Source organism: Talpa europaea, assembly GCF_964194135.1.
Source record: "Talpa europaea genome assembly, chromosome: 7".
Lineage (NCBI taxonomy): Eukaryota > Metazoa > Chordata > Mammalia > Eulipotyphla > Talpidae > Talpa > Talpa europaea.
This window is the reverse complement of record NC_140074.1, coordinates 122,575,036-122,590,213: the sequence shown is the minus strand read 5'-3', so window position 1 is coordinate 122,590,213 and position 15,178 is coordinate 122,575,036. Positions and strand designations below refer to the sequence as shown.

The 15,178-nt window shown below is 49.3% G+C and overlaps 2 protein-coding genes across 2 annotated transcripts; both read right to left on the bottom strand.

The window, feature by feature from the left end:
* Positions 1–271: 271 nt before the first annotated feature.
* Positions 272–4,403, bottom strand: HEXIM2 (HEXIM P-TEFb complex subunit 2; the record flags this gene model as incomplete). The annotated part of the gene is made up of 3 exons (XM_084238021.1): positions 272–1,072; positions 3,758–3,867; positions 4,358–4,403. 3 exons carry the CDS (start codon positions 4,401–4,403, stop codon positions 272–274), a joined length of 957 nt encoding a protein of 318 aa, XP_084094147.1.
* Positions 4,404–13,296: 8,893 nt separating this feature from the next.
* Positions 13,297–14,415, bottom strand: HEXIM1 (HEXIM P-TEFb complex subunit 1; the record flags this gene model as incomplete). The annotated part of the gene is made up of 1 exon (XM_084238682.1): positions 13,297–14,415. One exon carries the CDS (start codon positions 14,413–14,415, stop codon positions 13,339–13,341), a length of 1,077 nt encoding a protein of 358 aa, XP_084094808.1. The 3' UTR covers positions 13,297–13,338.
* Positions 14,416–15,178: the final 763 nt, after the last annotated feature.

The following is a 15,178-nucleotide window of genomic DNA, read 5'->3' as shown; positions in this document are numbered from 1 at the left end:
TGTGCTTTGATTCTCAGAGCAGCCGCCATGAAATCAATCCATGAAATCAACTCCCATTTGATCTCACCAAAAACATTTAATTTCTTTGTGGAAAAATAAGATGACAACTGTGGAATATGACAAGGTGGAAGCCTGACGTATTTTAGCTGTTCCCAGGGAGTGCGGGGGTGCTGAGTGATGTTCATCTGCCACCTGCCTCCTTAAGACCCAGCTGGCCTGAGTGTGTCTGAAATGGAACCTTCTCCTTGAGTCACCCCGGCTGGGGGGTCCCCTAGGTGCCCGGCTCCCCACACTGGCGGCTGCCCTCTCGGCTCCACATCTGGTTCTCTTGCCGGAGCCGCTGGTTCTCTGTCCGCAGCCTCTCTACCTCGGCAGCCAGCTCCTCCACCTGGCGACAGGATTGCCGGCTGGCGCAGCCCTGCAGCTGCTGCAGCCTCCGCGTCTCCTCCTCAGCCTGGAACAGCCGTCTCTCCAGATCCAGGTAGTCTTGCACCAGCTCCTGCTTGCTGCGGCCCTGCAGGCTCTCGGTGTGGTAGCGCTCGTAGGCCTCAGAGAAATCCCTCTGCTGGAACTCACCGTGGGCTTGGCCAGGCCCGTCGCTGTCCCCCACCTCACTGTCCCCACTGGAGCCTGGGTGGGAGGCACCCTGAGGCACATCCAGGTTGGGCTCCTCTGGGTCTCGGTCATTCATCAGGAACTGGGTGGTGTTGTAGGGTGCCACCGGCTGGCCTTTGGCGAACATCTCCTCGCGGACCCTGGAGGCCCGCTGGCTCTGCCTCTCGTCGCGCTGTTGCTTCTCGGCCCAGCTCAGCTCCAGATAGGGCCGCCAGTGCCGCTTGCGCTTGGAGGGCCGCCGGCGATGCTTCTTCCGACCCAGCACGGCCTCCACTGAGCAGCCCTCTGAGCTCTGGGTTCTGGGACCCCTGCTGTCCCGGCCCGGGGCACCACCAGCCCCAGCAGGATCTTCCTCCTCTGAGTGACTTTGACTTTCCATCCTGGGTGTCAGGGGTAGGGAACTACCAGGCTCATGAGGCTCAGGGGGTGTTTCGAGGCTCCCAGGAGCACCAGGGGTCTAAAGAGAGAGGGCAGGGGAGAATGGATCACAGAAAGCCTGTCCCTGGTGGTGGAATCCTTCCCTGTCCACCCAGCCTGAAACCAACCTTCCCACACCCACTAACCTGGTCAGGCTCTAGCCTCCCGCCCTCCTGCAGCCATTTACTGCCTACTGTCTGTCCCTCACCCCCCGCCCCCCCAAGCAACAGAATCCCGCCTGTGTACTGCACTGTCATTTCAAAGCCTAGAACAGTACCCATCACTGAGTGGGCCCCGCAGACTGAATGAGTAAAGTAGAAGGGGAAACCCGGAGGAACGTGGCTCCTGATACATCTGCTTGATCAGAAGCCCAAAAAGCACCAGCTCTTCCCACTTCCTAGAAAGCCTGCCTCTCAGCCAGAGTTGGTTTCATGGGCAAGCAACCTGTGCAGTCACACACACCCCATCTTCAGAAAGGCCTCACAGCTCCCATCATTCATGAACTTCTTTGTAACCTTTCACAAAGAGCCCTTTGCGCGGAGCCTCACAAATTATACAGCCCATCCCACTTCCAGCTATTTCCACAGCTGACTCTTTTTTTCATCCTTGTTCCAATGTTACCTCTTCAGAGGCCTTCCCTGACCACCCTATCTAAAGTCACCCTCCCTCCCGGCCGTCTCCCCTTCCCAGTGGCTCCCTATCTCATGACACACTTAATGTCCTGGGCAGCATTTAGCACATTATCATTTACCGTCTGTCTTCCTCCTGGGAGAATGTGCCAGGTCTGTTCAGTTCGCCATGTGCCCCTGTTCACGGGCCAGGGTAAGTGGTCAGTAAATACGTGTTGAACAACATAAAGCCCAAGACAGAGGAAGATCCAAAAAATAATGGAACAGAGACCATCCTATCTGTCATTCCAAGGTAAAGCAGAGTCCAGGCAGAAGCTGGTATCATTCTTCTACATGAGTGATAATTTGCTAATTCTCCCTAATGAGGAAGGAGGTCCTAATTAGGGAGAGGAAAGGTCAGCTTCCAGTCTGTAGTCAGGAGAATTCTAGAACTCATCTAAGAGGTGGAAAGGATTCTGTCAAAAGAGTGTGTGTTTGGGACATCTGTTTATCTCTGTTGTGGGGAGGGTGGGGGTACTGAGTGTGGGGATGATGAATGAGTTGCTCTAAGTTTGTGGTTTGGGGGAATTCTAATTATAACCACTCCCATTGATAGGTTGTTTTATAATGTACAACATGATTCAGAGCCATCTGAGCCCGGTCTACACATGCATGGAGTGTGTGTCAGGGGTTGTATGCAGCCCTGTGCCAGCTGGAGTGTGTTATGTGTGTTTTGGAGACTCTGTGTCCTCTTCATATTTGGGAGGGGGGTGTGTTGGAGACAGAGAGAGAGAGAGAGAGAGAGAGAGAGAGAGAGAGAGAGGAAGAGAGAGAGAGAGACAGTTGTATTGTTACCACACTTGATCATTAATTAAGAATGACAGGTTTGGGGGCCTCCCCGATGGTGCATGAGGTTAAGTCTCAGCACTATGAAGCTATCTACAACCACCGCAGCATAAGTTCGATCCTCAGCCAGGGAGCTGACCAACATGGTGCAGCAGACTTCTCCTGTCTCACCCACTGCTCCCCTCAGCAGTGTATTTCAGTCAGTCTGCCTGTTCTGTTCCTCGCTTTGTCTCTGGTGAATCCTCTCACTCCCGCACCTCTGGCCTCTACCCCAGTTCTTGTATGCATAAATAAATAATTCTTAATAAAAAATGACAGGCTTGTCTCTAGCAGTGGCTTGGGGGAACTGAGACAGAGCTTCTGCCCCACCTAGAAGAGGCAAAGACCCCTGGCAAGGTTGTTTGTTTGTGTGTACACAATCAATCATTCACCTGCTCGCAGCTCTCAGCAAGTGTCCCCTAATGCTCTTTCCCCATGACCAGGCCAAACCTATCCCTTAGTCCCTGAAGGCTTGTCCCTCACCAACATGTCTCCTCCTGAAGGCTTGTCCCTCACCACCACCGTTATTACTACTGCAGATAAGCTGTGTGAGCTGGGTGAGTCATTTGCACTCTCTGAACCTTCTAGTCCTAAAATGCCATGAACTCCAAACATAATAAATCCAGGAAGCACTTGAAGTGGCTAGGTAAGATGAGTAGACAATCTGAGTTCCTTCTTACCTCTGGGGAGTTATAGACTAGAGAAGAATGGGCAGCCTGGTAGGGTTTGGGTCTTGTTGCAGATCAGAAAGTCACATTCTCTGAGCACCTGCTACAATCCGTCTCTCCCCTCCCTTCTGGGTAATATACTACTCCCTGCCCCTATTCCAAATTTTGAACCAATTGCTCAAACTCTTCTCCCAGCTTCGGACTTGGTTCTCAGCCTGAACAAAGGGCAAATATTCAACCAAGTTCTTCAAGACAGGGTTCTGTTGTCAGAAGACCCTACCTTTAAATCTGGGCCTGTTATTTGCCAGCTGCATGATTCTAGAAAAGGTACTTCAACTTTCAAAGCCTTGGTGTCTTTGAAATGGAAATAATAATCCCTACCTTGAGGGACTAACTCGTGAGATTTAGCACAGATTCAGCATCTGGCACATTGCCAGGTACATAGTAGGAACTGGTTTAAAATACTGGTTTTCCAAATCTACCAACACATCTGAGACAGGTAAGGATCCCAATTGGCAGGATCTGTGTTCAGGGCACTCAGGTGGTTGGGAGAATGGGGCTTACCTTGGCCTCCTCCAGGGCTGCGGGTGACTCTGTATTACAGTTGGTCAAGTTCGGAGTGGCCACCTTCTTCTGTTCCAAATCTTTCAGCAGATGCCTTTTACTAGTGACACCTGCTTGAAATAACAACAGAAACCTAAGTCCTGAAGGGGAATTCTCAGGCAGGCTCTGACTGCCCAGAATTTTTTTTTTTTTTTTTGGCAGCCATTTTGTAGCACCAGACCTGCACACCCTCATTTTCAAATGAAAGCCCAGAAGGTTGCCTCCACACTCTCTGATTTTCACACCTCCAGCCAGCAAGGGGCCAAAAGGGGATTAAGGGATCATCTTCCCAGTCCTGTTCCTCAGGCCCCAGGCCAGCGGTTATATCCTATAGTGTTCTGAAAGTCACTGAGACCCAGCCTGGCAGCTAAGAAGCTAGGCCAACGCTTTGTTCACCCACCAACCAAAGGAAGAAAGGAGACTGCCTGGGGAGACCAACATACAGAAAAGACCTGGAGACCAGGGAGTGGTCGGTGACTCCCGCAAGAAAATATGTAGCAAGCTTAGGAGTGGTCCTTTCCCACTGCCTCCAGAAGCTCCAGCCTTGACAACAGCCCCCACCCTCAGGCTGGGCTCCAGAGGACAATGCCTCAAGAAACACGACCATGGCTTTTTCATCTACAGGACCTGGCTTGCCTCCCTCCTTCCTCTCAGGACGGGAAACCTGAGGAAAGAGGAAGGGAGAAGTCTTCACACTACATGCAGCTGTGAGGGAAACCCAACTGGGATAAGGATGGATTCCTTAGATGAGGGGATATGGTCTAGGAAGGAGGTTTTGCAAAAGCGGAACTGACCTATTTGCTGTCAAGGGCTATGCACACGACTAGATCTGTGTGTCTTTCTGAGCGATCGCCTGTCTGCAATTCCCAACGCCTCAGCCCTACCTCTTGCTGCAGTTGCAGCAGCTCTGGTCAAGTCGCTCAGGCACTAAGGTTGGGGGGAGGGGACAGCCTGGCAGCGCGGTGCCTGTTGGGGGTTGTAGTTCTTCTAGCCTGAAAAGGAGGCCCAAGATCCTGTCACGTCAACGGCGACCCGGGAACTCCAAAACCCGTCCACCCTTGCGTCCCGCGTTCACCGAGGCATTCTTGGATTGGTCAACTTGTCTGCCAATATTCCCACTTTCGTCAATGATTAGCTGTGCGGAAGCACAATAGGCCCCGCCTCCACGAGCTCAATTAAAAGAGTTCATTGATGGCGTTAATCTTCACAGGGCACAAAATAGATCCGGTTGGGGGGCGGGGCCTGGGCGCGGAGGGATCCTCGGCCTTAGAGGAAGGCGACAAGAAGATCGGTGGCCGCCGCCGCCATTTTGGGCTGGGAGGAGGCAGCGGAGGGACTCGCTGCGCAGTGAGAGCACCCCATGGGGGGTGGTCCGGGCGTGGGGAGAGGCCGGGCCAAGTGGGCTGCCTGAAGTGGCGGCGCCGGGAGACGGCGGGGAGTGGGACCGGGGACTGGGCGGGCGAAGGTTGGCGTCTCCCCGGCCGGGCCCGGTCCTCAAACCGTCCTGGCAGCCCCGCAGCCTCGCCTTTGACAGAGGGTGGGGTCCTCCGGTGATACCGCGTGTTTTCTGAGACCCCCCCCAGTTGGGGAAGAGAACGGGTGAAACGACTTCCCTCTGCCGTCCTTGCACTGGGGACGCAAATCCTGAGGGCCCGCTCCGCCAAGTTCTTCCCCACCCCCATTCGCCCTGGGTATGGCGGCGAGGCCCAGCGTGGTGGGACCCCTACTTCAGCAGGCGAGGTGGGGGCGACGCCAGATCCCAAATGGCGCCGCGCGGGGGGGGGGGGGGTGGAGGTCGCAGGTCGCGGCTCTCTGGCCGCGCGTCCCTCTGGCGTGGCAGGCAGCTGGCGGCTCCGAAGGCGGAGAGACCCCCCTTCTCCCCGCGACACCAAAGCCATCGGCGACCCGGGCTGCGAAAAGGAACAGTCTCTTCCTACCTTAGCAACCGTTAAGCCCCCCTGGGACCAGCTAGGTGGGGCAGGAGGAGACCTTCCCGAGCCCAGTGCTTGGAAATCTGAGCGCTCTTGCCCTCAAGATTGCTCTTTTCAGCCCTGATTTCTCAGAACGACCTGACCTCGCCAAAAGAGCTGTTCACCAGAGAGAGGGGTTCTGTCCATTAACAGGGTTGGGGCACCAAATCACTAAAAAGTCGCCACGGCCCTGAGAATAAAAGTAGAATACCCCGTTTGGGATGCTTCAGAAACATCTGTTTGCATTTTGAAATCTGAGCCATACTCTTACCAAAACTTTTGGAGAAATGGCTGCCCTCCTAGAGGAAAAACAAACTAATTCCAGTGTAATCGTTGTAAGACTACAGATTCCTTCCAGTTTAAAGAGCTTTTCTCCCATGAATCAAAAAAACAAAAACGGAGTATTTTGTCACCAGTGCATTCTTACTAGAGAACCTCTATTTTGAAATTCCAAGTAATTGAAAGTCACTTCTGCTACCAAACTAGAACTTGTGGCTTTGAGCTACTTTATATATGGGGCATTTGGTGGTGGGGGAAAGGTGTTTTAAAAAAAATAAATAAACACTCAACATTGTATTAACAGCTGCAGCAGCTTCTTAAAAGATTGAAACTTGATGTGAAGTTCTTTCCTTGTATTGTTGATTAAACCATCTTGTTACCCACTGCTGAAGATCTAAATTCAAAGAGCTTTATAGCTCATGGATATCTTAATAATTGCTGCTAAAATGTCAGGTAAAATTATGTCTAGGTAGATTCTAAAATAGAAGAGTGTCTTCTTTGAGGGCACCTTGTGATGAATCTCAACTGCCAATTAGAATAGTTAAATCATTCCTAAGCCTTTAGCCTTAATAGCAAGAACTTTAAAAGATTCTGCAGAACTGAATTCTTGCTCCTAATATATATATATATATTTTTAAAGATTTGTTTATTTATGCGTACAAGAGCTGGGATACAGGCCAGAGATGGGGGGGCCCCCCTGTGTGAGGATCCACCCAGACAGAGCGGGGAACAGAATAGGCGGATTAACTGAAAATACACTGCTGAGGGGAGCCTTGGGCGAGACAGGAGAGGTCTGCCTCACCATGTGGGTTTCTCCCTGGCTGGCCAGGGATCGAACTCGTGCTGCCAATGCTGTGGATTGCTTCATAGTGTGGTGCTTAACCCCTTGCGCCACCAGGGAGGCCCCTTCTTGCTCCTAATATTAATAAACTTATTTAAGTTGTAGGAATGGCATTCCGTAGCTTTATTCTCCCTGCTTTCCCCCCTCAAATGTTCTCAGAGAGTCTACTGGATTGTAAAAATGTGATCACCAATGACTTGTGTTTAATTTAAAATTTGAACCACTCTACATGAAGCATCAGTTTCCTTTATTCATGCTGTAGATTGACTTTTGGTTTACATCATGTCCATTTTTCTGTTCTTCGCATCAACAGATGCAAGTTAGGAAAAGCTGACATTAACTTGGTAGGAGGTAACAATCATAGAAGCCGAAAGAGGGGGGGCCTTCCCGGTGGCACAGCGGGCTGAGCACAGCACTGTGAAGCTATCCACAGGCTCTGCAGCGCAGGTTCAATTCCTGGCCAGCCAGGGAGATTCCCACATGGCACAGCAGACCTCTCCTGTCTTGCCCGCTGCTCTCGCAGTGTGTTTCAGTCAATCCACCTATTCTGTCTCTGGTGACTTCTCTCACCGCCCACACCTGTGGCCTGTACCCCAGTGCTTGTATAAATAAATAAATGTTTTTTGTTTTTTTTTAAAGGAAGCTAAAAGGGGCTTTAAAGATTATCTTTGTGATTCTGCCAAGAAGTTCATGGAGGAGGTTCCATGATTTATCCTCTATTGTGAAGTCATCTAGTTAAACCTTTGGGTGCTACTAAGTAGAGAATACTGAGCTCCACAGAAATTCGAATACAGGTATAGACATTTGCTAATTTATAAAAATGGAAGTTTATCATCTTGAAGGTTGACCCATACCTTTTCCATTCCTTGGTAGCAAAAGTTGGGAATGAAATCAGTTTATTAATGGTCTCTTGGTTATCTACTGAGCCAAACCAGGACTGGAAGTTAGGAACTCCAAGTGCTACTTCTTTTTGTGCTTCCAGTGACTTGATTGGCTTGGCTAGAGGCCAAATCCTGAAAATGTGGCCAGACTGGTCATTTTGTTGCTCAGGGTATTGTTCATCTACTGTTCAACCAGACCTTCAACTTCCTCTTCAGCTCCCCCCTTTCCATTGGGTTGCTTTGTGGTTTATGACAAATTCTACAAACGCACATAGGTGCCTCAGTTTCCTAACTTGAAAATAGTATTTGTGCTGCTTCCCTCATAAATACCTTGAGGACTAACTGCTCTGCCTTAGTTCTGTAAATGTTTATAACTTCATTATTGGGGAACTTTAGAACGTACGCTTCAAAGGTTATTTGGGGCAGTTGGGAGGCCTACCTTACCGAAGCGGCTGAGCCAGGGTCAGTTTCTTGGTACGGAGCAGTTGTAAGCATGAATTCCTGGACATTTCCATCTGCCTGATGGCCTGCTCCTGGGGACTGCTGGCTGTGTGTGAGCAGGGTTCACTGACAGATAGGAGTGCTTGCTTCGCTGCAGTCCTCTTGAAGATGAAGGTGCTTCTGAAAGGATCTCCATAGTTAGTCAAGTTTTTAGTATGTGTTTAACTCTCCCCATCACTCTTTATCATTTTTTTCTTTTTTGCTGTTTTACGAAGTATACTTTTAGTAATAACTAGAGAGGAAACTAGAATTAACCTCTTAGGCATTCCCTTCCATCCTCCAGGCAAGGGACTTTTACCCTTGCCTCAAAGTTGTACTGGCGTTCATTGAAGGCAGGCTTCAGAGATCGGTCTCCTTCTGTGACCCCCTGGAGGGGAGAACAAGTTCTACTGAGTAGCCTACAAAAGCAGTGACGCTGTCATTATCTCAAATTTTTGTGTATGGAGCACTAAGGCACCCACATTTTCCTTCAGGAATATTATTTTGACTCATCACAGACCCAGGATTTTGAATACTTCTCACAAAAGTCAGTGGGTATATCCAGTAGAATATGACTTAATGTGATACAATTCCCTTTAAAATTTTTGCTCTTAAAGTCAAATACAGGGAGCCTCCCTGGTGGCAACCTGTGAAGCTACCTGCAGGCACTGCAGCACGAGTTCAATCCCCAGCCAGGTAGCTAGGCACATGGCGCAGCAGACCTCTCCTGTGTCGCTCACTGCTCCCCTCAGCAGTATATTTCAGTCAGTCTGCCTCTTCTGCTCACTCTGTCTCTGGTGAATCCTCTCACCCCCACACCTCTGGCCTGTACCCCAGTTCTTGTATGCATAAATAAATAAATCTTTAAGAAAAAAAAAAGTCAAATACAACTGCTCTTGGTATTGTATTGAAAGATCACACCAGCTGTTTCAACAGATTTACCAACAGTTTCCTGTAGTAACTCAACCATTTGAATTTTGTTGGTGTGTAGAGGATTATTGACAAACTATTGGGATTCCTGCTGTTGCCCATGTTACGTCGTTTGTCATCATTGAACCATCTCTGAGAAAACCCAGGAAAAAGTTTATTCAGGAGGAATTGAGTGCTAAATGAGTGATCATTTTAAACCCAGACTTTTTTTTTCAAGATTTATTTATGCATACAAGAGCTGCGGTGCAGGCCAGGGGTGGTGGTGAGAGGATTCACCAGAGACAGAGTGGGGAGCAGAACAGTCAGATTAAATGAATCTGCTGGGCCTCCCTGGTGACGCAAGAGGTTGAGATGCAGCCTATGAAGCTACCAGCAGCCACTGCAGCATGAGGATCCCCGGCCAGAGATTTGACCCATATGGCACAGCAGACCTCTCCTGTCTCACCCGCTGCTCCCCTCAGCAGTGTATTTCAGTGCATCCACCTGTTCTGTTCCCCACTCTGTCTCTGGTGAATCCTCTCACCCCACCACACCGCTGGCCTATACCCCCAGTTCTTGTATGCATAAATAAATAAATCTTTAAAAAAATACATATACACTGCTGAAGGGAGCAGCAGACAAGACAGAAGTCTGCCGTGCCATGTGGGTTCCCTTGCTGCAGTGACTGCAGATTGCTTCATAGTGCTGATACTTAACCCCTTGTGCCACCAGGGAGGCCTCCCAGCCTTTGTTTTCTTTCCAACAGAAATAGAATGCGTTTGTAACCTTTCCATTACTCAAAGAAAACGCAAAATTTGGCCATAGATTGAATCGTCGTCCCCTAGATTGTATTTTTTTTATCCCACTATGTTCAGGGCCTGAATTTTCTTTTCTACAGATCACTATTGCTATTCATTTCTAGCATCAACCATTTGCACTTTAGATGAGAAAAATAATAAAGTAGAATTTTGCTTCAATGATCTTGTCAATTGTGAAAAATAACTTAAATCCCCACAAACCCAAGTATAGTTGGTACAAGTTACTACTTAACCGTACCAACTTTTCCATCACACTATTGTGAATATTTGTTGCCAGCTGTTGGGTTGTGAGTGGCCAGGGGAACATCTGTGGTGCATTACCTAGTATTTGACTAAATATAGCCAGCCCTTATTCTCCTGAAAGTTGATTATGCGGTGGTGGATACTGTTTTTCTTTTCTGTGGATTCCCTCTGATTTCTCTAATTTTTGAAGTTACTTGGATAAAGTACATTTATTTACATTTCCCCAGGCAAAGGATCTTTATTTTATTCTGAAGTGAAAATTAAAATACTGATCAAATCGGCAACTGCCCTGTTCGTAATACCAATCCTACCTTGCTTTTGTGTAACTTAATTTCATGCTACCTTGTTTAATCCCTACAGCAAGTTGTTATGTAAAGTGCACATGACCCCACTGTGCTGATGCAGAATGAAGCTTAGAGAGTTTCCATGTGTCCGGGGTTGCACTGCGAGTGTCCGTTCAAGGTGTAACTAGGGCCCTGGTTTTTTGCTCTTAGTCTTCTCTAATTTGTATTGTTTCATCTCGTTAGAGATAACCTAGTCTATTGTTTAGAACTAAACGGACCAGGAATCCCTGGCTTTCCCCTGCAAAATGAAATCCAAAGGACCCTACCCTCTGAGGGCTGCTTTTTGTGACAGGCTAACCCACATTTTTCTTACTGAAAGGATTAAGTTGTCTAGCTAGCTGTCTCAAAAGTTTGAGAAATGGTTTACCCTGATTGGGCACACAGGCCCCTGTATGAGAAAGGAGATGAGCTGAAACTGTCAATTTGTAAATGCAGCTGAGTTAAAAATGTTTGCCAGAGAACTTCAGGGAAGGACTAGAGTAGGCTGGTGATCATTTGTCATCACAGCTTCCTGTTACTAGAGGTAATCCGGAGTCTTTCTCTCTGTCCTGAGACCAATATACTAATTGTTTCAACATAGAAAGTGTCCATAGAAAACTGAACTTTCACACAAACCTAATGATTCTAAGAATATAAATGCAACCAATATAGTAATATGTCAGTGCCTTTAAAATCAATTCAAACATGCATACTTCAGTCCATGCTTAGGATTAAAAACTATTTGTGTTTTTAAAGACGATCGAATATGTATCCGAAGAATAAGACATACTTTTTTCCCTCATGATAAATGCTTTCGTAGGGTCTTTCCAAGACAAATAGTAGGGAAAACAAGATCGATAGTTAAATCCATCATATTAAGAAGAGTTCTAATGTCAGAATATATCACTGCATCCTGTGGTGCCATTGGACCGAGGCTTCCTGCTCTGCACTGTGAAGCCAGAGGGCAGTGTTGCTGCCTTTCCATCAAGCAGCAGTGTTCCTGGGGCTGCTGCATGATGTCATAGCAGAAGGAAAATTAAAACACGAAAAAAAAACTATTTCAAAATAGACCTTTAATGTAATTTTTTAGGTCAAAGGAAAAACCGATTAAACATCATCTCCAGTGGACCATGTGTCTGAGCAGGACCATCCCCTCCAGCTTTGAAGGCCCTGAGTCAGGCTTGACTGGCATCATTTCCCTTGATTCATTGATTTGTATATGCATCTTACACATCATAAGGTGCATTTCACTCGGAAGTTCCCACCTCCTCCACTATTTCCATTTAGCTGCAAAAGCCAGCTTCCAAATGGGGGAGGTTTTTTTTACCCTTTCCCTGCAGTTCTTAACCTTCAAGAAGTTTGACAATCTTATGATTCTCCTGCATCCTCTCTCCAGAAAAATGTATACATATAACACAAGTCTACATATAATTTCAAGGGGTTCGTGGTACCTAAGGCCCTCCATGGTTTCTAAGGCTCCAAGTTAACCCCCATGCCAGTGACTTAGCAGTATCATTGCCCTAGGGGAAACTGTGGTGAAGATGGGCTGGGTTAACCATGGTAACAGGAGGGAAAATCTTATTTATAATTTCCTACTGTTTTGATTTCGAACAGATATGAATTCCCAGGGCCTCCCTGCATTTTCAGGAGCAGAACTACCCAAGAACCTAAGCAGCAGGCAGCGCAGTTTAGGAAACAGAATAGGGCTGTTAGGGAATGTGCAGGAGTTCCGCCTTGCCCTCTGAGGACTTAATTTTAGCTCCTTAGCCAGGAACTTTACATTGGATTTACAGTGAGGGGACATTTCTAATTTTAGTTTGATGCTCATGGATAGACAGCTCCTATTCCTTTTGGGGGGGGGGACGGGGCAGGCAGAAGGGGTGTTATGGATACCTAAGTATTGGACAATTAGGATAAGTCCTTAGAATGCCCCAAACAGCCACATCCCTTACTTCTAAACACCTTGTTTATTTAGCTGTTGTTTACACTAAGTTTTACCAAGAGCATCCAGGAACTCCTAGCCTTATTGGGGAGGGGAGTTACTGAAAAACCGATTTGCAGGACCTTCAGTTGTCTAACCTAACAAGCTGCCAAATAGAAGTTAAATTTTAAGCTTCTGGTTGTAGCTACTTTCTACTCCCCAAACACCTAATACTGTTTTTTTTTTTTTCTCCACCATCAAGAAAAACCAAGGCGCTAGAAAGCAAGCATACTTAAGTACTGAAGATAATTAAGTCTTTATCTTTTGCCTGAACTGTGTATTGTAGCACATTAAAACCCATTCAAGGAAAAAATTAGCAAATTAAAAATCCTCTCATTAAAGATTTTTTTGCAAACTGATAAATTTAACAATCTATCCCCCCCAATGCAATCACATCAAATCAGTACTATTTTGAAATAGGTCTAGAAATCACACTGAAGCTGTTACATTTACAAATATTAAATTTATTTTAACTAGAATGAATTTAATGGTTCTCAGATTTAGCCACCCTATAGCTCTGTTTGAAGATTTTAAACAGAAAAAAGCATTTTAACTTGGTCAAATTACTTACACATTAAAAAAAAAAAAACTTCTAAAAAGGCAAACAAGCATCCCTTCAATTTCACATAATTAAAGAACAGGAGAAAGCACGCAAACTACATCATAGCTCAATTTACCAAACCAACCAAAGCTGGGGGGATGTTTTCTTCTGATTTTGTGTCATAAAAGGTCCACTGTCTTATATACACATGTATATAATGTTACATTCCATCACTGTAAAAAGTCCCCTGTGCCCCCGCCCCCCAAAAGTTTCGGTCTAATCTCCGAACTTGGACAGCGGCGCCCGCTCCTGCTGCCGGTGCAGTTCGTTCTCCGCCAGCAGCCGGAGGTTCTCGGCGCGCAGCCGGTCCAGCTCCAGCTCCAGCTCCCGCACGCGCGCGTCGTCGCAGCCCAGCCGCTTGCTCTCCAGCCGCAGCCGGTTGTTCTCGTCCTCCATGCGCGAGAGGCACTTCTCCAGCTCCAGGTACTCCCTGATGAGCTCCTGCTTGCTCATGTTCTGCAGGCTCTCCGCGTGGTAGCGCTCGTACGTCTCCGAGAAGTCCCGCTGCAAGAACTCGCTGCCGTCTCCGCCCATCCCGTCGCTGCCCCCGTCCTCCTCGCCCGCTTCTTCCATGAAGTCCTCCTCGCTGGTGTCGTCGGATTTGGCGGCGGTCCGCCTGGGGTAGAGGCCGGTTTTCAGATCGGGCTCCTCCTGGTCGTGGTCGTCCATGAGGAACTGCGTGGTGTTGTAGGGGGCGACCGGCTGGCCCTTGGCGAACATCTCGGCTCGAATCCGGGAGGCGCGCAGGCTCTGCTTCTCGTCGAACTTTTTCTTCTCCTCCCAGGTCAGCTTGTAGTACGGCTTCCAGTGCCGCTTCTTCTTGGAGGGGCGTCTCCTGTGTTTCTTCTTGCCCAGCTGTCTCAGCTGCTGTCCCCACGCCTCCTCGTTCCCGGCGGCAGCAGCCCCCAACTTGTTGGCGTCGGAGTCCTGGCACGGCTGTGCGGGCGGCTCGGCCTCGGGCCTCGGATCAGCTGCCGCCACCGGCGAGGGGGCGCCACCCGTGGACGCGCTGTCCCCGTTCTGGCCCTTCTCGCCCGCCTCCGGCCCCGCGCAGGCCCGGGTCTGCAGGGGAGACGCCTGGGGCTCCTGGGGCTCCGGGACCCCCTCCCCCTCCGGCCCCGGACGGCCCCCCGCCTGGGGGAACGCTCTCGATTGCCACCTACTGTCCTCGTCGGGCGCCCGCTCCTCCGCGCCCGGGGGGCGCTCGGGGTCCCGCTCGTCGTGGACGGCAGCACCTGAACAGTTGCTAGTTTGAGGCTGGTGCTGACATTCTGACAAGAGCGGCTCGGCCATGGCTAACAGAATCCTCTTCTTGAAGTTTGAAAAATTTTGGCTGAAAGTCCTCAAGCAAAAAAAAAAAGGTTTTTGTTTTTGTTTTTCTTTTACAAAATGTCCAGCGGAGTCCTCTTCGGTCTGTAATCCCTGCAGAGACGCCTTCGGCCAGTCCGTCTATCCGCAAACTCCAGCTGCAAACTTGGGGGCGCGCAAGTCAGGAAAGGGTTAAAGCGCCCACAGCGCGGCCAGCTAGCGGGTCCAGGGGGTGCAGCAGCAGAGCAGCACGTAATGTGCGAGGGAGGGGGCCGCGAGCCTCCCCGCAGAGCGCCCCCCACGACCGCGGAGCCGGTGGGCAAGGAGATGAGGCAGTGAAGTCCAATGGGTTCTGCCCAGCCCCGAAGGGGTTAAAACTACCCGATGACGCTGCCTCCGAGGGGCCGGATCCACAAAGGGTTAATCCCCTGTCGCAGAGCCCACAAGGGGTTAAAGTCCCAGAGCCACCTCCTCCCACTTCCACGGGTGTCGCTCCAACCCGAGCTCCCAGTTCCTTAGGCCCGGCCGGAGCCTCTGCCGAGGACAGACAAACTCATCTCCCCTTTGGCTCGATGCTCTGCTCGGCTCGGCTCTCCTCCGCCTCCTCCTGTCCCTCCCTCCTCCCCCTCCGCCAGCGTCTCTTCCGCCTCCTCCCCAACCTCCCCTCCCAACCTGCCTCTCCACCTGCCAACTTCCAACTGCTGCCTCCCCGCCCTCGGCGCCCCTTTTATAGAGCAGCCCGGCTGCC